This window comes from Vicugna pacos, chromosome 9 (assembly GCF_048564905.1).
Source record: "Vicugna pacos chromosome 9, VicPac4, whole genome shotgun sequence".
Classification (NCBI taxonomy): domain Eukaryota; kingdom Metazoa; phylum Chordata; class Mammalia; order Artiodactyla; family Camelidae; genus Vicugna; species Vicugna pacos.
The window spans coordinates 12,749,909-12,772,080 of NC_132995.1; the positions used below are offsets into that span (position 1 = coordinate 12,749,909).

A 22,172-nucleotide genomic window follows, 5' to 3' on the forward strand; every position below is an offset into this window, starting at 1 on the left:
GAGGATGTGTATGGGTTATATGCAAATACCACAGTATTTCATATAAGAGACTTCAGTATTGACAGATTTTGGTATCCGAGGGGGATCTGAAACCAAGCCCCCGCAGATGCTGAGGGAAAACTGTAGTTCTCACAGTAATCTTGTGAAATCAGTACTCTTGTGGTGCCCGTTTTCCAGATGAGGCACGTTGAACACAAAGAGATGGAATGACCTCCTCAAAGTCATACAGAGGCTGAGCCAGGCATTTGAAGCTAGAGCCAGGGTTCTTAACCATTCCCCTTTAGTGTCTCCATATTTGCATAAAATCTCTTAATTATAACCAAAAGCTACTGCACCAAGGCCAAGCCCCACCCTTCAAAATTCTAACCCTCTGTCTCCCCAGGGGCTTCCTGAGCCACCCAGGGCCACTATCTGGGCCCCCTTTTATGCAGACGAGCACCCTGGGCTTTTTAATAGGGGAGCCCTGAGAGGGGCAACCAGCTCTTCCCTGCTCCTGGCTGCCTGGGGGAAGAGGGGAGCAGGAAGAGGCTTGGGTTCTGGGGAGCTGGACAGAGGCCTCTGCAATTTCCTAAAACAGGCAGCTGTGGGGTCTGGAGGATGCAGGATGCCACACACACCTGGGCTTCCTGCCAAGCAGACAAATTTGTGCCTCTGTGCCTCAGTTTCTACATCTGTCAACCAGACTAATTTGGAATAGTCCCCACGTCCTGGGGTTGTGGAGAAGCTTCTATGAGGAAACTGATAAGTTACCACATGGTGACTGATTGATACATGAATCTATTAAAATTATTAAGATGTCATGGTGTCTATTAAGTTCTACAAAACAGTATCTTGCAGTTCAATAAAACTATATGGAAAATGTTGTTAAATAGGTTGCCACCTGTTACACAGTTAAATATTGCCTTAGTGATACAGCTGTAATATATGGCACGTAAGTTCGTGCCATATTATTGAATTATACAATACATGATTATATAAGGAGATATTTAGGCTAATATAATTATATTGTATAGTACAATTATATGTTTATCTATTACACACTATATAATACACACTTGTATATTAATAGTAAATTTTTCTTTAGAATTGTATATAGAAATTAAACTATTCTGTGTCATTGTGCATTATATCATAAGATATTAATAGTGTTTCTTTTTTGGTCAGTCATCATTATGTGTTTTAGGATCTACCCATGTTGCTCTGTGGACACCTGGTCTGTGGCTGTGGGGGCTTTTCAGGCCTCCCTGGTGACTGTCCCCTTCTGTCTACTGTCTAGCTCCCCCAAAATAACGTTGCAGTGAACATCCTTGTGTATGTCCCCCAGTGGAACGTCTCAGTGTGCACATCCAGGAACTAATTGCTAGGTCATAGCTCCACACAGACACTTAATCTGACTATGTGGTGCCAAGTGGCCCTCAGAGTGGCTGTCCGCTATCAGCACATGAGGGGTTCCTAGGTCCCTCCAGCCCCGACCTCCACTTGGCATCTTCCAACTTCTAATTTTTGCCAGATCAAGAGGATGACTCACTGTTGTTTCAACTTGCACTTACCTGATCTCTTACCAGTAATTTCTAGCATTTTCTCAGGTGCTGGTTAGAGTTTTGGAGCTCATCAACACCTGATCATCCTCTTTGCCCATTTTCCTATCTCAGTTGCTGTCTTTTTTTCCTTGCTGACTTGTAGTTGTTCCTTTTACATTCCAGAGATTAATTTCCCCTTGATGTTAGACATGTTAAATACAGTTTTTCCTCTCTGTCATCTGGTATTTGTTCCATGGCGGCCTCATCAAAAGATATCTTTATTTGGATGTTACCAGATGCATCCTTTTTCTGACTTATGAGTTTTTATGATTTGCTTCAGAAGCCTTTCCTTTGTGTTTGTAGGTGTTATTGTTGGCATTAACCATCCCCCATACCAGTGCCAGAGCCTTTTCCCATCTCCCTCCCTCAGGCTTCCCTGAGACCCAGGGGCCTGGAGACCCTCTCCCACTACAAGCTCAGCTCAGTCACAGCCGTTACATCACCTCCTGTGATGCAGGTGCTGAGGAGATAGGCTGAGAGGCTGACAGACAGTACATCACAGAGAGCGCCCTGGAGACTAGAGGAGAGAGAAGAGGAAAGGCAGGAGGAGGAAAGATGGAGAGAGAGGGTCGGAAACTCATAAGGCATGTCATTAATGGAAAAGTTAGAGAGAATGGGCTTGGTGCTTGTCTAAATGTTCTGGTCTGAAAAAAACATCCGTGGTGACTTCTTTCCGTGAAAAGAGAGAAGCAAAAATACACTTCTAAGAGAGCTTTAGTTAAACTGACTCACTTACTAGGTGTGGCAGAATCATACCAAGTACTGTGACCATTTATTCCACTCCTGGGTAGCTACCCTACAAAGCTACACACCATAGCATTCACCAACACACAGGTGCGAGAATGATCACAGCAGCGTGATTCATAGCAGCCCGAAACTGGAAACAACTCAAATGTCCATCATGGGAAAATCGATCAAAAAGCCATGGAATACTCACATGACGGAAAACTAGACAGCAACCAAAGGAATAAGCTACAACTAAACAGAATAACGTGGAAGAATCACAAAGACATTATGGTGAATGAAAGAAGCCAGACATGACAGATGATTCCATTTAAATACAGCTCAAAACTGGGCAAAACCACTCTGCTAGAAATCAGGCTAGTGGTGACTTACTAGGAAGGGGCACAAGGGGGCTTTGCGGGGGATAAGAACGTTCTGTTTCTTGATGTGTGTGAATATCGCATGGACATGTTCAGTTTGTAACCATCATCAATCTAAACACTTATGATTTGACTCTTTTGTGCACTTCAACTTAAAAATATGTCAAGCATGACACATTTAGTTAAAAGAAAACAGCGCACATACTCAAAAGAGAAGTCTATGTTTCTATTAGCACGTTTTTATGTACTTAAACGCACAGCCAACAGATGGGATGAAACCCAACCATGTCTGATATTGGCCACCCCTCCCTAAGAGGGACAGTGGGATGGGGAGGGGACTTCCAGAGGGCTTATTTCCATCTGCAATGTTTCCATAATAACAGACCAACTGGGACATTGTGTTGTACACCAGAAATTGACACATTGTAACTGACTATACTTCAACTTAAAAAATAAATAAACAAATAATTTTTTAAAGATAAGTCTTTAAGATTGTGTGAGGATTAACCAAGTCAATATCTTAAAAGCCCTTAGAACAGTGTGTGGTGCACAGAAAGCACTACAGAAAGGTTTGTTACAATGAAAGTAATAAAGTGAAAATGTTTTCTGCGGTACAAGTGGTATTAAAACTAAGCTAGAAATGAAAGAAACACAAGAAGAAATATACAAAAGACTAGGTCTTGTGACTTTCCAATTAAATCTTTGTGTATTATTATTTATAACTATGTCCTCACAGAAGTTTGGACTTTTCTTTTGAGTGTGTTTACATAAATGTGTAATATTAGGCATACTTTTTGCAAAAACCTGCTTTTATTTAAGTATGAGTGACAGAATCGAGAATCATGGGTCTAGAGACAGAAAGATGGGGGAGATAGAGAGCCCGCTGGCTGATTGGGGGTGGGGGCCGGCAGCACCGGAAACCTCAGCCTGAAGGGATCCCCGTGTGGGGGGAGGGGGACCTTTGGTCTCTCCCCAGCCTCTTCCTTCCCCCTGGCCTGGGGCTGGGTGGGGAGGGGCAGTTCCTCTTTCCTTCCCAAGCGCCGAGGAGGCCCCAGCTCCCAAGGGGCTTTGAAGCTGGAGCATTGGTGAAGGGGGAGGAGCTGAGCCACACTCTTGCAAGACCACCTCCCTGCCAACCCCGAGGAAGCATGAACCGGAAAGACAGCAAGAGGTGAGAGGACCCTCCCCAAAGGACCAGGAGCGTCCCAAGCCCCGGGGTCTCTGGCTGCATGGGAAGATTCGGGAGGTACTAACCAGCGCGTAAGGTGTCCCGCTACACTCTGGAGCAGCAGCAGGAGCAGGGGGTGCCAGGTGGAAAGATGCTTCAAGGGGTCCAGAGCCAGCTAGGGCTGGGGCTGTCTGCATGGGGTGTGTCTTATCCTCACTATCTCTGGAGCTGGAGCTGCTCTGATCCCATTCTCCTTGTGCCGCCGCCCCTCCCCCCCGCCTCATCCTAACTCTCTAGGCTGGGGGTCTCTGTCCTTCCTGGGGTCTTCTTGGTTCCCTATCACAGTCACTTGCTGTCCCCTGGACTGGAAACTCCAGACTCCTGCAGGGCCCTGCCCGGGGGCGGGGGGGGGGGGGAGTGACGCAGGGCAAGGCGGCTCCCTTGCCTCTTAAACTACTCCTGGGCAGACAGTCCTCAGGTAAGATCCTAGCAGCTGGCTATGCCAGCATGTTCTAGAATAGACTTCCCTATCACCTGCACAAGCTTGCCCTCCTGTCCTCACAGGGGCGATGGTGGCTGGATTCCTAGCCTGGGTAGCCCTTCTGCCCACCCCCAGGATCTCTGATGAGCAAAGGGTCCCATACCCATCATGTCCAGGAGTTTAGCGGTGGAGACCAGATTGCCTCATTTTCCAGCTGTGTAACCATAGTTAAGTCACTTAACTGCTCTGTGCCTCAGTTTCTTCTGTCAATAGAATGATCATAATGCCTCCTTGGTGGAGCACATAAGCCCCAGTGGTACAGTCTAGACCTCTACTTCTCAAGTGTAAGCAAACATCAGAACCACTTGGAGGGCTTGTAAAACACAGGCTGCTGGGCTCACCTCCAACGTTTCTGATTCTGTAGGTCTGGGGTGGAGCCTGAGATTTTGTATTTATATCAGGTTCCCGGGTGATGCCCTTGGTATTGGTTGGAGACCCTGCTTTGAGAACCACTGATCTAGATAGGTGCTCAGCCGTCTGCTCGGTAAACAGTCAGCACTCAATGAATGCCAGCTGTTACTTGGCAACATTCAATACTGATTTACTGAAAAAAAAAATAGAAATAAGAATACTGATTTACTGAGCTTTTAGGATGTGCCAGGGACATGGCAATGCCTTGTTATGAGGGCTCACCCCCATGCCCCCGGCCTGGCTTCTAGTTCACTCTATCACATTCTCTCTCTGCATCTCAAGTTTAACTTTCCCACCTCTGGCCACTTAACAGCCTAAGCAAATTAAATCCCTTATTTAGCACTTTTGAAGAGCAAGGCATTGAATGTTCATAATAAATTCCTGGGGAAGGTCCAAGGATGACTCTCACTTTTCATACAAGGAAACTGAGGTCCAGAGAAATGTTGTGATTAACACAAAGTCACACAGCCAGCATAAGTGTCTCCAACTTGGTTTTGTCTGACTCTTGTGGAAGCCAGGGCCATCCTGCCTGGATTTTGCTCCCTCCTTCCTCCACCATCCCTGTCTTTCTATTACTCTCTTTCCCCAACTGGAACAGGAGCCTCGGGCAGGCACAAGACAGAGTAAGGTTTATTTTTAAACTTTCCTTGAAGCTGCCTCAGCCCCAGGGACCCGCCCAGCTCTGAAGAGCCTTGCTGAGGCCACGTTACACCTGTATCTTCTCTCCAGGCTCCAAATCTAGAGACCAGGCTTACGGCTGAGACACGGGTCCTGCTGAAAGGCTGACTTGTGGGAAGGGTCTGTCAGCTTAGTCAGGGTCGAGGTGGGGGAGGGAGAGATGGAATCTCAGGGGTCTGCTTCTCTCATGAGGGCTGGGGGAGGAGGGGGTGGGTGTTGGAGAGAAAAGGGTATTCTGAGGAGTGTTCCTGAAGGCAGAACCACCCATGATTCCTCCTGGGGAGGACAGGAATGATTCTGGGGGGTCTTCTCCCATGATTCCCTTGGAGGTCAGGAGTAACCCGTCTCCCATGATGCCCTGGGACCATACTGTCAAGGGGACTTGGAGGGCAATGCCTGGAGGAGGGAGTTCTTATGATTCCCTGAAGGAACCTTAGTAGTCCTGGGGATCATCTCCCATGATTCCCTGGTTGGGGGGGCTGTCAATTAGGTATTGAGGGTACTGTCCCCTGATTCCCTGAAGAGGGCAGGAGTAACCCTTGGAGTTTATTTGTAGGAGAAGGCTGGAATGATCTGGAATATTCCTGGGGTTTTCTCTCCTGAATCCAGGGTAGGTCAGGACTAACCCTAGGACCTTATCTTTAGGAAGTTTCTCCCACGAAGCTTTGGGGCTTTGGGGTCAAGAATTCTGGGGGTCTGCCCAAAGGAAGGGGCTCCCATGATTCCCTGGGGGATGTGCCCACAGGAAGTCCCACCAGGAATGCCCAGAGAAGATAGGGGGGCGGGGACGGGCCCGACAAGCCCGCCGCCACAAGACATGCCCCAGCCCCCGGGAAATCAGCAAGGTCATGTCTTCCATGGCTCTGGGCGTGCTGAATGAGGGCGGCTGCAGCGAAGATGAGCTGCTGGAGAAATGCATTCAGTCCTTTGGTGAGTGTCCTCCTCCTTGGCTTGTCTCTGCAATGGTAAGGTTGGGCCAAGTACCCACCTCCCTTCACGCCTCAATTTGGGAGGAGGGGTATAACATGGGAGCAGGAGTGTGTGGAATGAATCTCAATCACTACATTAGGAATAAGAGAGACACCTGCATTTCTTTTTCCTGAGCTGTGGGTGGGGGAGGAAGTCTGATGCTATTTCCATCTTCAATATGACTTGCCAGGCATAATGCTGGTCCATGCACACACACTATTCACAAGGAAACTGAGGCACAAGGAGTCAATTTGTTGGCCCAAATTCATGTAGGGAGTCACTGGTAGGGCTGGGGTTTGAACGAGGCGGTCCACCTGGCTCTGAAAGCTATGCAGTCCATTGCTTAGGGGCTATTCTGACACACAGTCCCCTTCCCCTGCCCTCAGACTCAGCTGGCAGCCTGCGCCGCGGGGACCACATTCTCAACATGGTACTGGCCATGCACAGCTGGGTACTGCCTTCTGCCCATCTTGCTGCCCGTCTGCTGACCTTATATCCTCCTGGGGCCATAAGCAGGGGGTAGAGGGTGGAAGGCAGAGATGTGGGAGCCTGGGAGATGGGGACAGAGGAGCCAACAGGTCTGGGATGCTGGATAACAGAGCCTTGACCAGAACTCAAGTACCAGGAGGCCACAGGGAACACGCAGGAGCTGAGGAGGCTGCAGATCTGTCACCTGGTCCGGTAAGGCTGGGTCAAAACCTCCACTCCATGACCCAAGAGCCTCACCCTACTGCCCCCTGAAAAACACTTCCAAGAGACTCCAGCCCAGTTCCCTACAGATCCACCCAGCCATGCTCCCCCAAATCCTACTTCTCATACCCACCTGGGTTGGTTCCTAAAACCCTCCCAGTCTCCTTAGAACCCTCACCTCTTAGAGACCCCTGACCAGATCCTCTGGGCTCTCTTCCAGCTGGTACGCTGAGACCTCCAGCTCTGATCCCTAAGACCCTCACCTCCCATATACCTCAGCTTAGCTTCTAAGACCCCTCACCCTGTTCCCCACAAATCTCACCCACAAAGGCCCCCAATCTAATTCCTGAGACCACCCACTAGCCAGCTCCCTAGGCACCCCACTTCCAAGAGACCCCCCAGTCTATCTTCCACAGATCCTTCAGCCTGTGTTAAGAGGCCCCCAATCCTACTCCCAGAGACTCTCCCTTCTGTCTGAACTCTGGACTTTCAAAGAAACCCCTGCTCACAGTTAGAGACCCCCTTGCCCAGCACCTAGAGACCCCTCAGCCCAAGAGACCCCTTTCAGAGAACTGCCACACCCCCAGCCTCATCCCATCATCTCTAAACCTCCGTCAGGTACTGGCTGACCCAACACCCTGAGATGGTGCACCAGGAGCCCCAGTTAGAAGAGGTCATAGGTCGCTTCTGGGCCACCGTGGAGCAGGAGGGCAACTCAGCCCAGAGGATCCTGGGAGACTTCTCTAACCTGTGAGTCAGCCCCTTCTCCTTCCCTCCCCACCCCAACTCTGCCTCCTCCCTCCACACCCCCACACCCTCCACCCTGAGACCCTCCAATACCCTGCCCCTCCTGACCCCTAGGCTGAGCCCGGGTGGCCCTGGCCCCCCACCCCCTGTGAGCAGCCCAGGCCTGGGCAAAAAGCGCAAAGTGTCCTTGCTTTTTGATCACCTGGAGACGGGAGAACTGGCAGAGCACCTAACTTACCTGGAGTTCCGGTCCTTCCAGGCTATCACAGTAAGGACCCCTCTCCTCTACACTGGGGAGGGCTTGGGGTGGGATGGAACCTGGCTGGGGCCAAGCCAGACTGAGAGGACCCTGGCCTGGGCAGGGATCACAAACTCTCAGACTTGGGTGCTAGAGGGTCCAGGAAAAAGAGTTAGGCTGGCTGAGCACAGAGCCCCTGGGTTCAAATCCCATCAGCTCCTTCCTATCTGTGTAACTTTGAACTAGTTTCTCAACCTCTCTGGGGCGCAGTTTTCTCGTTTGTAAAAAGGAGGTCAAATACTTCATTGGGTGGTTGGGGGAATTAAATTAATATGTCCACATAAAAATCCTTATCACAGTGCCTGGCACATAGTAGTGCTCAAAATATTTTATTATTACTCATTTATTTGAGAAGCATTGAAATTCACTGTACCTCAGCTCTGTTATCTGCAAAAAGGAGACTTAGCTCCTGCCTCATAGGATCAGTGCCTGGTCCAGAGTAAATATGATCTAGTTGCACCATTTGAAACTGTGATATTTTGCCATATTTCCCAAATCTTAATTTCAAATGCTTCAACCTATATATGTGTTTAGCAATTGCCATCTTGTCATAATTATTTTGAGGGTTGTTAGGGATCTGGTTCCTTTTTTTTTTTTTAACATTTTTATTGATTTAAATCATTTTACAATGTGTCAAATTCCAGTGTTCAGCACAATTTTTCAGTCATACATGGACATATACACACTCATTGTCACATTTTTTTCTCTGTGAGCTACCATAACATTTTGTGTATATCTCCCTGTGCTATACAGTATAATCTTGTTTATCTATTCTACAATTTTGAAATCCTGGTCTATCCCTTCCCACCCTCCACCCCCCATCTGGTTCCTTAATGTGAAAATTTCCCAATTGTACAGACACACACAGAGTGCAGTGGATGTGGGTATGGAACGTTGACCCCTTAAGCAGAACAAATAGAAGTTGGTTTCTTTTCCTCTTCACTGCCCCTCCCTTTGCTGACTGTATACAGTCAGGAATACAGCCAAGAGCAACAGACTGGGTTCCTACCCTGACTCAGGCCTGTGTGACCCTGGGGAAATTATTTGGCCTCTCTGTGCTTCAACGACCTCATTTCTAAAATGGTAATAATATAGTATTCACTTCATAGAGTTGTTGTCAGGATATAACAAAGGGCTCAGACTAGTGCCTGGGTTTCTTCAAACATTTCTCCTCAGATGGGAGAGGGACATGGTGACCTCAGAGACATGTGACAGCCAGGCTAAGACGTCAGAGGTCTTGACTGCTTGGGAGATGGGCGTGTGGGGGCCAGGACCTGAGCGCCACGACCTACCCTAAAGCCCACCTCACCCCCAGCCCCAGGACCTGCGGGGCTACGTTTTGCAGGGTTCCGTGCGGGGTTGTCCGGCCCTGGAGGGTTCCGTAGGTCTCAGCAACAGCGTGTCCCGCTGGGTGCAGGTCATGGTGCTGAGCCGTCCCGGGCCCGCACAGCGCGCTCAGGTGCTGGAGAAGTTCATCCACGTGGCACAGGTGAGACGTGCCCCAAAGCTCGGCTCGCTCTCTGAGCACTCGCCGAACCAGGCTGGGAGAAGCTGACCTTGACCCTGCGCTCTCCCGCCGCGCCTGATCTCCCCGGAGGTGACGTCACTACCTCCTGGCCCCGCCCTCTCGCATCACGTCTCACCTGCCCGGGTCCCCGAGGACTCAGTCCGGCGGTTCTAACCAGGGACTGTGACGGCACTTCTTCCATGGCCTTATTTCATCCCGTCAAAACCGCCCTGGTCCCACCCCTTGGTCCTAGACGACTTTCCTCCTGGCCTCGTACCTAAGCCCCGTGCCCGAATATTCCATCTCCAGGGCAGTAAAGGAAGAGGCCCTTTCATACCCTCACCTTTGAGTTATGCCCTACCGGGGTCCCTAGGCCCCAGCCGTCCCTATCACTTCAGGTCTCCTCTGACCCCTCCCCTCCCTTCCCCCTCTCTTCGAGATACATTCCCCGCCTTCTGGAGAAAAGGGAAGCCCTCCTTCCCCCAGAGTGGCCACGCCCCTTAGCGTACTTCCTCACAGACCACGCCCTTCCTTTGGCGCTTCCCCTGCCCGGCCCTTTAGACCAGGGGCTTCTGGCGTCTGCCCGGAGGCTCCTCGATCTGAGCATCTTCCACTCTTCTCTGGCCCCACCTTTTCCCCTCAGCGACCTCCACCCTTCAAACTTGAGAAAAGGGAAAGTGAGGCTATCGCCCCTGATGACAGCCTGACCCCACAACTGTCTCTCATGTACGCCTGACCCCTCCATATCACTCTGGACCCATTCACCTCCGCCCTGTTCCCAACTCCTGCCCAGAGCCCAAGCCTTCTTGTCTCCCTTACCTGTCTGACTCTCAGAGCAGGGACACCCCCACCTCACCCCCCACCCAGGTGCCCGACACACTGATATCTGTCTGAATCCTCCACAGCTGTCTAGCACAGAACTGTCGGTCCCCAAACCTGTCCAACTCCCCATACTGACCTGACTCCCCCTACTGTTATCCAACCTCTCATTAGTCTATCACCTGCCTGACCCCCCATGAAATGCCCACATACCTGCCTTTAGCCCACTCCTGCCTGATACATCTCACCTGTCGAATGCCTACATTGGGCCACCCACACACATGCCTGAGACCCCAACTCAACAGGGATGCTGTCATTTGAATCTCCACATTGCCTGTCCTCCACATGATACCCACCACCTCTGCATCACCCTCCCTTTCTAGAGGCTCCACCAGCTGCAGAATTTCAACACGCTGATGGCAGTCACTGGGGGCCTATGTCACAGTGCCATCTCCAGACTCAAGGACTCCCACGCCCACCTGAGCCCTGACAGCACCAAGGTGAAACCCCACTGCCCTCCCCAAAGTTCCAGCAGTCAATTATCCTGAACCTCCACACGTCTCCCCAATCCCCTCCACCCTGGAGCCACCTGGAGACCTGGCTCCTCCAAATCTGACATGGTGCTGACCCCTCTATGCTCAGTATCTGATCCTGAGCAGGAGTGGAGGGAGACAGGAGAGATGCTAGCAGAGAACTTGCAGTCTAGGTGGGGAGTGAGATGATGCCCCCAGGGGCACTGATATTTGGGCCACCCATAGGAGGAGCATGGATTGGAGGTGTCCTGAAAGGGTCTAGGGAGAGTAAGTCATTCAGGAGTCTGGTGTGCAGCTGAGGTCAGGATGTGGCAGGATATTAGGCTGAAGATACCCAGGGGAAATCCTGTTGAGCCTTCTGCAAGCTTAACTAAGGTGTCTGGGCTTTATCCAGAGGGCAATGGGGAAAGCTTTGGGAATGATGACAGCACCCCTGATCAGACTGGGGTTTTTGAAAAAGTCACTCTAGCCTGGGAAATGGAACATAGTGAGGCCTTTCTCAGATGGGGGCCCAAGAAGAAGAGCAGTCTAGGGAGATACTGAAGCCAACGTGGGACTCTGGAGGGGATCTGGGAGGTATCCAAAATGCCATTGGGTCCTGGGGGTCTGGAGCCCACACAGGAGGCTGCTGGGATGCTCCCCTGCAGAGAGCTAGGGGGAAAACTGGCTTCCCCATTACATGACCCCTTACTGTAACACGCCTCTCCCTCACAGGCCCTGCTCGAGCTGACTGAGCTCCTTGCCTCCCGCAACAACTACGCCTGTTACCGCCGCGCCTGGGCTGGCTGCACGGGCTTCCGGCTGCCTCTACTGGGTGTGCACCTCAAGGACCTGGTGTCCCTGCACGAGGCACATCCAGACAGGTTGCCTGACGGCCGCCTGCACCTTCTGAAGCTCAACAGCCTCTACTTGCGGCTGCAGGAGCTGGCAGCCCTCCAGAGGCAACAGCCCCCCTGCAGTGCCAACGAGGACCTGCTGCATCTGCTAACGGTGAGCTGCCCTGAGCTGCCCAGGCTCGGTTCCCAGAGCCTGAGCCTGCAGGATACTGAGATTTAGGGTCCTGGGTGGGTGAGGATCTGCAGGGCCAGGACAGAGTAGTAGAACAGCACTGGAATGCATGGGCTTTGAAGCTAGAACTTCTAACTGGGTCGGGTTTTTTTTTTTTCCCTTTGTGGCCTTGGGCAAGTCACTTAACTCGTCAGCCTCAGTTTCCTTAACTGCAAAATGGGAAGACTAAAAGGACCCACTTCAGAGAGTGGTTGAAAAGAATCAATGATATAATATAAACATAACTCATATAATTCATATAAAGTACCTAAAATAGTATCTGGAACACAGTGAGCTCTATATAAGTGATGCATTTTCCCCCACTTCCCCAGCAGCTCAAGTATCCATTGATCTGAGCTCCAGAATTGCTTCTAGCTTTTGCACTCCTGAACTCAAAGTTCTGAGCTTCTTATGCGACTAGTCCAAAATTCCAACCTTTAACATATCCAGGAATCTAAGCAAAAAGCTAATAACAATTATTGATCACTTACTATGTGCTAGGCATCATGTTAAACAGTCCCCACAGAGCACTTCATTCCATCCTCGCAGCCCTATGACGAGGGGAACCTTATCATACCCATTCTACAGATTGGAAAACTGAGGCCCACGGAGGTAAGGTCACTTGCCCTCTGTCCCACAGCAGGCCAGTTTCAGACCATGAATGTTAGCCTGTGTTAACCACCACACTATGTTCTAAGACTAGGAGTGTGGAATTCTGGCTGTATTTTATTTTACATATTTTTTTTCCATTCTGAGGAGCTATAAATTGAGAGACACTGGATTCTGCAGTCCATGTAATCTAAGATTGAAAAGCTGATTTTTCAGATCCTAAAACAGGATCAGTTGCAAACTGAAAATGTGGGGCTCCTTGTTTGAAAGTTAGAATTTCAAAATGGTGACAGCAGGGCTATAAATGAAGTCAGGGCCCTTCTAAGTGTGGGGCCTGCCCATGAAGCTGACCCTGCCCTGAGCTGATTGATGCCTAAGGTGCTTGGCCTTGCTGACTCTAAATGGCCATCAGCCCAAATATTTACTGAGCACTTGCTGGGAGCCAGGCACTCCTTGAGGCACTTAGGCTCACAGCAGTGAGCACATCAGAAAAAAATTGCTGCTCTCGTGGGGCTGACTTCCTAGTGGGGCAGATAGCCAATGAACAAAGAAAAGTAAATCATATGGTCTTTTAGATAATAAGTGCTGTAGGGAAAATTAAAGCAGAAACAGGCATAGAAAGTGACGGGGGGGTGCGATTTTAAATAGGATCAAAAAAGCCTCAGTGAGAAGACGTCATTTCTGGACTAGGGGACCAGAAGTGTGGAGAATGAATGGGGGCTCAGTGGGAAAGAGGACCCTAGGAGTCCCAGAGAAGAAGGGCTTTGGGAGGAGGATCAGAATGGGGGTCCAGGCAGGCACAGGCTGTAGGTAGGAGGATGGAGCCGGGATGTAACACCCCGCCTGCCCGCAGCTTTCCCTGGATCTCTTCTACACAGAGGACAAGATCTATGAGCTTTCTTACCTCCGGGAGCCCCGCTATCCCAAGAGTCTGGTGAGAGCCCACCCCTGACCTGAGGCCTCCAGCCCAAGCCTCTGCACTGACTAACTGTGCCCCTGTGTCCCTGCCCCAGCCACACTCCCCCTTCAAGACGCACCTGGTGGTGGAGTGGGCCCCTGGCGTGACACTCAAGCCCGACAGGGTCACTCTAGGTCAGCATGTGGAGAAGCTGGTGGAGGTGAGGAGGAGCCCTGGGCCCGAGGAGGGATCTCAGACAGACCGTGGGGACCCTGACTTGGCCTTACTTTCCCCTCCCATGCTCCTCCGAAGTCCGTGTTCAAGAATTATGACCCTGAAGGCCGAGGCACCATCTCTCAGGAGGACTTTGAGCGACTCTCAGGCAACTTCCCCTTCGCCTGCCACGGGCTTCACCCACCCCTCCGCCAGGGGTAGGTGCCCCTGACTCCTGGGTTCCCTTAAGACAAGGCACTGGGGTTGCCGGGAGAAAGAGGCCAGTCCTGCTGAAGCTCCATCTCTCCCCCAGGAGTGGCTCCTTCAGCCGAGAGGAGGTGACAGAATACCTGCTCCAGGCCAGCGCCATCTGCTCCAAGCTGGGCCTGGACTTCCTGCATGCCTTCCAGGAGGTCAACTTCCGCAAGCCCGCCTTCTGTGTCAGCTGCAGTGGCTTCGTGAGCACTCTGCCTGCCATCACCCCAAAGGCCCATCTCCCCCTGCGGCGTCCTAACTCCTCACAGCCTGGGCTCAGAAAACCAGCCCTGCCCTGGAGTGCTTGTAGTCCCCAAGTCCCAGAAAATTCCCAAATCCCAGAAGATTCTCCAGTCTCAAAGAATGCCCCCATTTCACAGGAACCCTAAACACTGGCTATTCCCTACATCCTGGATAATTCTGAAGTCCAGATAATGCCCAAAGCCCAGACAGTCTCCATCCTGGATAAGTGCCAAACCCTGGATAATCTGCAAACCTGGGTACATTATCTCCAGACAGAATCAATCTCCAAGTCTCTAGACCCCAGATAATTCAGACCCTGAATAATTTCCAAATTCAAGGTCTCCTCAAACTCTAGAATAGAATAATGGACAAATCTCTCAATGTCAAACCAAGACTAATTCACAAACCTTGGATTACTTCCCAGACTCACTTTTTCATTCACTGAATATAGACTGAGCATCTCCTGTGGGCCAGGCACAGTTCTAGGCTCGGGGAGCACAGCAGGAAACAGAAAATGTAATCCCTGCCCATAGGATGTATGTTTTATTTATTCCAATCTTACCCATTTCTAATATTGTAGATGACTTCTCCAAACTTGAGATAACCTCCAAATTCCTCTAATCTCCCAGATCCCACATAAGCCTCTAGCCTTGACAATTTCCAAAACCTGGATGGTTTCCACACTTTCAGACAGCCTGCAACCCCACCCCAACCCCAGCCCCACCTCCTCCAGCCTAGGTAACCTATTCTGCTGTCTCTTCCCAGCTCTGGGGTGTCACCAAGCAAGGCTACCGCTGTCAGGGTAAGTGGGGCATTGTTGGGGGAGGTGGGGAATCCAGGACCCACAAGCTGGAAGAACAGGGGTCACAGACTGGGTCTCCGGCACTGACTGCAGAATTTTCCCCAGACTGTGGGCTGTGTTGCCACAAACACTGCAGAGACCAAGTGAAGGTGAAGTGTAAGAAGAGGCCAGGGGCCAAGGGCGATGGGAGCCCCCCAGGAGCACCTGTCCCACCCACACCAGTGCCCCACGCCAGCTGTGGTAAGACCCAGGGTATAGCAGTCCTGGGAAGGGGGCCTGTTGGATGGAGGTTAATTTCAAAGTCATGAGGCCCTTTCTCTCATCCCCACATCCCCACAAACAGGCTCTGAGGACAATCTCTCCTACACACTATCTCTGGAACCTGGGACCACATGCAACGTTCGCCATGACTGGACCCAGATCAAGCACCCCCATCCTTCCTGAGAACCAGAGACGGTGAGGAGGAACTGCCCCCTACCCTCAAATGAATACAGGGAGACCAGCCCACTTGCCTGGGGGAACCCAGACGGATTTGAGGCAGCACAGGAAAGTTAAAATATGTAAGAGTCTTCAGTTGCTTGGGTCAGACAGTATAGATACTGGTTCATTTTTAATGTTGATGGAAAAATAGAAATTTCAGTATGTTGGGGGGAAGATGTAACCAGTAGTAGAACAAAAAAGGGATTTTAGGAAGAAAAAAAGAAAACTACAAGATGGCAAGAATTAGGCCAAATGTATCAGGAATATAGTAAATAGTGGAATAAACTCCGCTATTCAAAAGTGGGGACTCTCAGATTGAGTTTAAAAAAATCCACAGGGGACATTCATCCATCCACTTTAACAAGTCTGGGTGAAACTCCTGGACATCGGACACTCCCCGCATCCCCCAATGTCTTCTTCCTTCCAGGTTCCCCTCCCAGCAACGGCCCCACCACCCACCCAGTCCTCCAAGCTGAATTCCTAGATGTCGCCTTGGTCTCCTCCTCGCCCCCACTCCCTCCCCCAGAGTCACTTTCAAGTCCTTTTATTTGGCCTCCAGCAGAACCCCCAAAGGCACTGCCTTCTTCCCATCCACGCTGTCTTTGCTGAAGCACCCATCATCTCTTACTCCAAAAGAGTTATTTTCTTCTTTTGCATCAGAGTGGCTATTAATCCTACTCCCTTTTCTTGCACTTACTATCTGTGCAGCTCCATGTTGGATACATTTACTTAGGCATCACCTCACCAATTCCTTAAATCTCCATTTTACAGATAAGGAAACAGGCCCAGTGAGGTTAAACTGCTCACCCAAGGGAGCAGAACTCCTAAGTGTTGGAGGCAGGACTCACACCCAGGTCTTCTGTCTGCCTCAAAAAGAGAAGCTCCTGCCCAATATGTTACACTGATGGTCAGCATAGGTCAGGAGCAGGAGGGGACGGGGGTGGGAGGCAGAGTTCCAAATTCTGAGGTTCCAGACAGGAGAGAAGGCTGGATGGACCAGGGAGGGAGCCTGCAGATACCTGTGTAAGATCACATCCCTCCTCCATCACTTCTCCAACCTCCCCTGCCACCACTCACCCCCTCATTCATCCTGCTTCACCTACACTGGCCTCTGATGGCCCCGGATCATGCCAAAAATACTCCTACCTCAGGGCCTTTGCACTGGCCAACCCCTCTACCTGGAAGACTCTCCCTCAGAGGTCCACCTGGCTCTTTGGGACTTAGCTCAAGGGCCACCTTTTCAGTGAGGACTTCCCTGATCACACTTCAAGTTGTAATCCCCCTAGGGTCCCTACCCAGCCTTCCTCCTTTATTTTTCTCTAAAGCCCTTTCCCCATCTGACAAACTATACTTTCTTGTCTGCCTTCCTCACCAGCAATGTTAGCTCCAGAAGACCAGGGGGATTTATCATCTGTATCCCCAATCCAGAACAGGGCTGGCATGTGGTACGTACCTGACTGATGTCTGTCCAGTGCCTGCATGCCCACGGGGAGGGAAAGGTGTTGCTGAGGAGCAAAGGACTATAGGGGCCAGAGCAGTGGGGGCCTGTTCAGACCCGGAGGACAGAGACCCCCTACCCCTCCTCAAACCCGAGCATCCCTGATCTGGCCCCTACACACAGAGTTCTGAGGGCTGTTGTAAATTAAATTTATTTTCCAGAGGACGTGGTGCTTGGTGTTGAATGGTAGATGGGGGAAGGACACTGGGGGCCTCAGGAACAGGGGATAGGGGGCCCGGGTGCCAAGTGCCAAGAGAAACCCTCAGAGTGACTCCTTAGAGATTTTCAATGTCAGCATCTCACAGAGGATCCCTCCCCCAACCACCAGTCCCCCTTTACTTCTTCTTCTTCTTGCGGCCCCAGCACTGGCGGCCTGCCTTCCGCCCGCCTCCGTCCTCTCTTCTGCTCTGCCAGCTGGGCATGGGGGGCTCCAGCTCATTTGGGCGGCCCCCCCGGTCTGGCACGCTGCCCATAAGCACCTGAGAGTTGATTAGACTTGAATTTCAGAGAAGAAAAATGTCTTGGACAAGGGAGCCAGAGAGCCAAGGGAACAGCATGAGATTGAAAAAGGAAGGGAAGATGTTGACTATATTGGTACAGTGGCAGGGGGCAGGGGGCTGGATTGGTAGGAGATATAGGCCTGGCCCTTTCCAACTGGAGCTCAGAAAGAGGGAAATAAAGGAGAAAGTGATGGTAGAGGTCCAAGTCCCCACCAACATGAAGGAGGACATCTCAACTTCTATTTCGTGTTTTGGCTTTATATGACATTTCCAGCAAACCAGTATTTTTTCTAAATATCTGTCACTTGTGCATCACCTCTAATACTACTTACTGTATTTCCTGAAAGCAAGTAACTTTTTTTCTTAACTTAAATTTTGCTTCACTCTTTGCTGTCCTAGACTTTATGCCCTAAGAGTCATTCAAGTATGTACAAGACTATTTAAAGAGAGAGGTATGAGCCTAAATATGTAATCATTTAAACAGAGGGTAGTTTTGCTTTTAAAATGGTTAAAACCCAGTACCACAGTACCACAGACAGGGTGAGGTGGTGGGGAAGGATTTTAAGCCAAAGCTGGAGAGGTGGGCAGGGGCTCAGTAAATAGGTGGATTTTGTTTTGAAGGCATGGGGGAGCTTCTGAGATAGGGAGGGATACAGTCAGATTTTTGAGTTAAAAATGTCCTTCTAACTGCCATGTGGAGAGGGCAGATCAGAGGTAGTGAGTCCAGAGGTGAGGAACCCAAGCAGAAGGCTAGAGCAGGAATCCAGGCAGAAGAGGACCAGGCTCAGCCAGGGCAGAGGCTGAAAAGCCAGTATGAAGGCCAAGGCTGTTGAGGCCCTTCCCCAGTCCCAGGTGCTCACCTTGTTGATAGCACAGCAGGTCCCTTGGCGGGCAGTCTTGCTGGTGGCTGGGACAAGGCGAGACAGGTCAGCTCGGGCAGCCAGGACGTGTGAGATGGAGACATCCGATTCTGGGGTCAGAGCCTCTCGAATTGGGAACAGCACTGCTTTCATGGCCTCTCCTTGGGCCTGGGGGGGGGCATAGGGTTGGGCATGGATAAGGTACCCAAGAGCCTCCCCAAGTGAGATCTTTAATCTTGAAACATCTCTTCGCTTCTCAGGGAAGCTCTAAATACACTCCCAGCTCAGACTTGGGAATTCTAGAATATCCTGGGCCTCTAGATTCTAGAATGCTCTGGGGGCCCTGAGATTCCAGAACCCCAAACCTCACAAGATTCTCAAATGTCCTGGGTCTCAGAAACTAAGAGGGTCATATTCCTGGCCCTCATCCCTCCTCCCTGCAGCTGTAGCCCCCACAGCTGGGTCACCCTGCTTCTGTCAAGGTCTTATGCCCACACCTCTGCCCGATCACTCCAGTGGAAAGCAGATGTTGTGAGGTCCAGGCGTTTAAGGAGGAGGCGGCGGCGGCAGCAGTACTGATCTCGCAAGCTTTGGGACAGAGACTCCAACGCTTCCTGGGGAAAAAGAGCTCAGTCATGCCAAGGTCCCCCTCGCTCCCATCTCTGGATGAGAACATTTTTCCTATACAGCCATACAATCTTACCCATCTGGGTGCGTCCAGCGGGTAGCTTAGGAGGGGCTGCAGGGACCCTGGGGGTAGGGAAGGCAGCAGCTCCGAGATCTGATGGGAGAAGGAGGAGGCTGGGGCTGACTGGGCAGAAATCGGATGGATTTCTCCGTGGACCCCAGTTTCCCACGACCCTGAGGACCCCGGCTATGGAATCAAGAATGGTGGTTGCAGTTCTAGAAAACAACAGTGGCTGGGGCACTCCTCCCCGAGCCATTTTTGGAGAGGGGGCTCTCCCCTTACCCAGGGTGTGCCGGATGTGGAGGGGACTCCAGCTCTCTACCTTAGCATGCAACTCCCGCAGGAGCTGGCTAGCAAGGGTCCCCGGCGTGGGTCTGGACAGCCCCAGGGCTTGGAGAGTAAGGACCAATTCCTGGACCATGCCAGCTCCTTTCTCTGCCCCCTTCTCTCCCCCCTCCCCACCAGATGGCTCTGGGCTGGGATCCAGCCGAGGGTGCAGGCAGAGGAGGCGGGCAGCCTGGAGCTCCGAGCAGAGAAAGCCTAAAAGTAGAGGAAAGGTGCGGTGCAATCAAGGAGGGCTGCCACCCCACCTACCGAGATCAAAAAGTTCAACCGGCTTCAAAACTTTCCGCCCCTTAGCTCTGGCCACCTAGAACCCCGGCTCTGCTTCCAGAAAAAGCTCCCCCCACTTCGAGACCCAGCTTCCTCTTCAGACTTCTAACCCCGCCCACTTCTGAACCACTTGCCGGGTTCCGTATAACCCAACACACTGGAGCTTCAAGACCCTCCAACAAAATTCTAATCCCGCCCATCGCAGAGCCTTTAACCTGCCCCAATATTCTGACCCTACCCACCTCGGGCCCTCTCGCCTGCCTCAAAATTCTGACCGCGCCCCCTCGGGTAACCTGGCTCCACCTCAATCAGCCGAGCCCGCCCCTCTCAAGGGGTTGTAGCCTCGCCCACTTCCGCATCCCGGCCCGCCCCGGGCTCACGCAGCAGGCGTAAGCGTGCGCCGGGTCTCCTCAGCGCTACCGCGCCGTCTCCGCCGCAGAGCTCGCGGTCCGGACAGTACAAGTCCCCCAGCAGGCCGGCCAACTGTCGTAGGAATTCCTCCTCGGCGCCGGGACCTGCTGGAGGCGGGAGACGTCAGGGCGCGGCGACAGCACTCGCGGCTCCAGCCCTCCCGGCCTCCCGCTCCATGCGTACCACCGCCGGCGCTCAGCGCCTCCGCACCCTCCTCTCGCTCCCGCTTCAGGACACCCAGAGTCGCCAGCTCCGCCGCCAGCCGCGCGCACAGCGCCCTGAAGTCGGGGCACGAGGTGCCCGGCGACGCCGTCTCCGGGAAACCTTCATACCTGCAGCAGGGCAGAGGCAGCGGGAGGGAGTGGAGGAGAGCAGTAAGAATTTCTAAGGGCAAACCTGACCCTTCCTGCACCCCTACCCACATCCTGCCCCCCTTACCCCAGGGCCAGCAGGTCCTGGGCTACAGCGGCCCGCTCCCGCTCCTCCACCTCCGCCTCCGCCTCCGCCCCCTCCATGAAAGCGTCTCCTCTTCGCCGGGCATGCGCCCCCTGCCGGCCGGCGGGAGGCTCCGCCCCAGGAACGTCGTGCGCACCCGGCCCCCGTAACTGACCAATCAGCCTTTTCTCGCTAAGGACCTTCGTCGTTCCAATTGGTATAGGAGGAGGCAGAACCCGTCCCCAGGTCCGCCCTTGCGGAGTACTAGAGCACCGCCCTTAGAGTAACCAGTCTGGACCCCACCCCCACCCCTTCCCCCTCCGCCCGGACTCTGTAAACCCAGAGCAGGCGTTCAGGACCCCGGCTGTCCCGACAGACCACCGGGTGCCTCTACTGCTGCGACAAAGACGCAATTACGGTTTCGTCTTCCTCAGCCGCTTTCTGATGCCCTCTGCTCTTAAAGCACCCTCGACCAAATATTGTTCTCCCAGCTCTGCTCCAAGTCTAGAAACTTGTTTCCTCCTTTCCTCCTTAGAGTTAGAATTCTGTCAGGGACACACACACGCACACACAACAAAGTTAGTCCTTATCGATCATAATGCGCCCTTTGGACCTCCCTAAACCTTGGAGAGAGGGAGCAGGTGCAACATCATGATTAAGAGGCAAGGGTTAGGGTTTGTTTTGACTCCACCACTCACCACCACTATATCCCTGCCAGATTGCTTCCCTTCTGTGTTATGAGGATAATAACACCTACCTCAAACAGTTGTTTGTGAGAATTAGAGTCCTATATGTAAGTGCTTAGAGGACAAATGAGGGGTACTCAATTTAAAGTGCCAACATATATTGAGCATTTCATGCGTGCTACTGGGATAAGTATCTTATCTTTAGAGTGAAAGATATTTTATGGAAAACAGATTCAGAGAGGGTGAGTCACAGACTGAATGCATGGTGGTGCCAGGACTCAAAGTCAGATGATTCCAAAGTCCAGGCTTCTAACCACTTAACCTATAGTATTGCTATTGTTTCTGTAGCTGTTGATAAAATTATTGTTTCACATTTAATCTATTCCTGATTTTATTCTGGTCTCCAGTAGTTTCTAGATAATTCTTCTGAGAGTGAAAAAGTGGACTTGGAGTAGAGCCTCAGGGAAGAAAGGCCAGAACTTGCTCCTCAGGGGCAGAGCCTACCCTTAATCTAGTTCCTCCATAGTCCTGCCTACCCCAGGGCTGGGTACTCAGAGGGGCATTTGTTAACCTTAATAAAATATTAAAAATTGCTCAAGCCAAAGCCTTGGAGTCATAACCTTGACTCCTCTCTTTGTAGCAAACATCCATATCTCAGTTGGTAGACTTGACCTTCAAAACAGATCTAGTATCCTGCCCACTTCTTTCCCCATCCCAACTGCTCTCACCCTGGTCCTGTGCACCACTGTCTCCCCTGGACCATCACAACAGCCTCCTCTCTATCTCTATGCCCCCCTACCCCAGTGTCTGTCCCCCACAGGCAGCCAGAGGGAACTTTTGGACACCTGAGTCAAGTCACATCCCCCACCCCCTGCTTGGAGCCTTCCTGTA

General features: G+C 51.6%; 2 protein-coding genes across 4 annotated transcripts; one reads left to right on the forward strand and one right to left on the reverse strand.

Moving 5' to 3' along the window:
* Positions 1–3,345: 3,345 nt before the first annotated feature.
* Positions 3,346–17,251, forward strand: RASGRP4 (RAS guanyl releasing protein 4). Its single transcript, XM_015248523.3, has 17 exons — positions 3,346–3,854; positions 6,227–6,411; positions 6,837–6,942; positions 7,069–7,131; positions 7,759–7,890; positions 8,002–8,155; positions 9,501–9,674; positions 10,895–11,011; positions 11,759–12,034; positions 13,554–13,634; positions 13,714–13,818; positions 13,911–14,029; positions 14,125–14,269; positions 15,075–15,111; positions 15,217–15,351; positions 15,455–15,567; positions 16,019–17,251. The coding sequence occupies exons 1-16, from the start codon at positions 3,832–3,834 to the stop codon at positions 15,553–15,555; spliced, it is 1,953 nt and encodes a 650-aa protein (XP_015104009.2). The 5' UTR covers positions 3,346–3,831; the 3' UTR covers positions 15,556–15,567; positions 16,019–17,251.
* Positions 17,225–20,857, reverse strand: FAM98C (family with sequence similarity 98 member C). Of its 3 annotated transcripts, none has more exons than XM_072967138.1 (8): positions 20,599–20,857; positions 20,371–20,492; positions 20,130–20,264; positions 19,460–19,677; positions 19,153–19,230; positions 18,947–19,063; positions 18,450–18,617; positions 17,225–17,568 (listed from the first exon to the last, which is right to left on the reverse strand). In XM_072967138.1, exons 1-8 carry the CDS (start codon positions 20,673–20,675, stop codon positions 17,425–17,427), a joined length of 1,059 nt encoding a protein of 352 aa, XP_072823239.1. In that variant the 5' UTR covers positions 20,676–20,857; the 3' UTR covers positions 17,225–17,424. The 3 variants fall into 3 exon arrangements, with proteins under 3 accessions (XP_072823239.1, XP_015104072.1, XP_015104071.1); XM_015248586.3 differs by having other exon boundaries at positions 20,344–20,492; positions 20,599–20,854; XM_015248585.3 differs by having other exon boundaries at positions 20,130–20,267; positions 20,344–20,492; positions 20,599–20,815.
* Between the last annotated feature and the right edge of the window lie 1,315 nt (positions 20,858–22,172).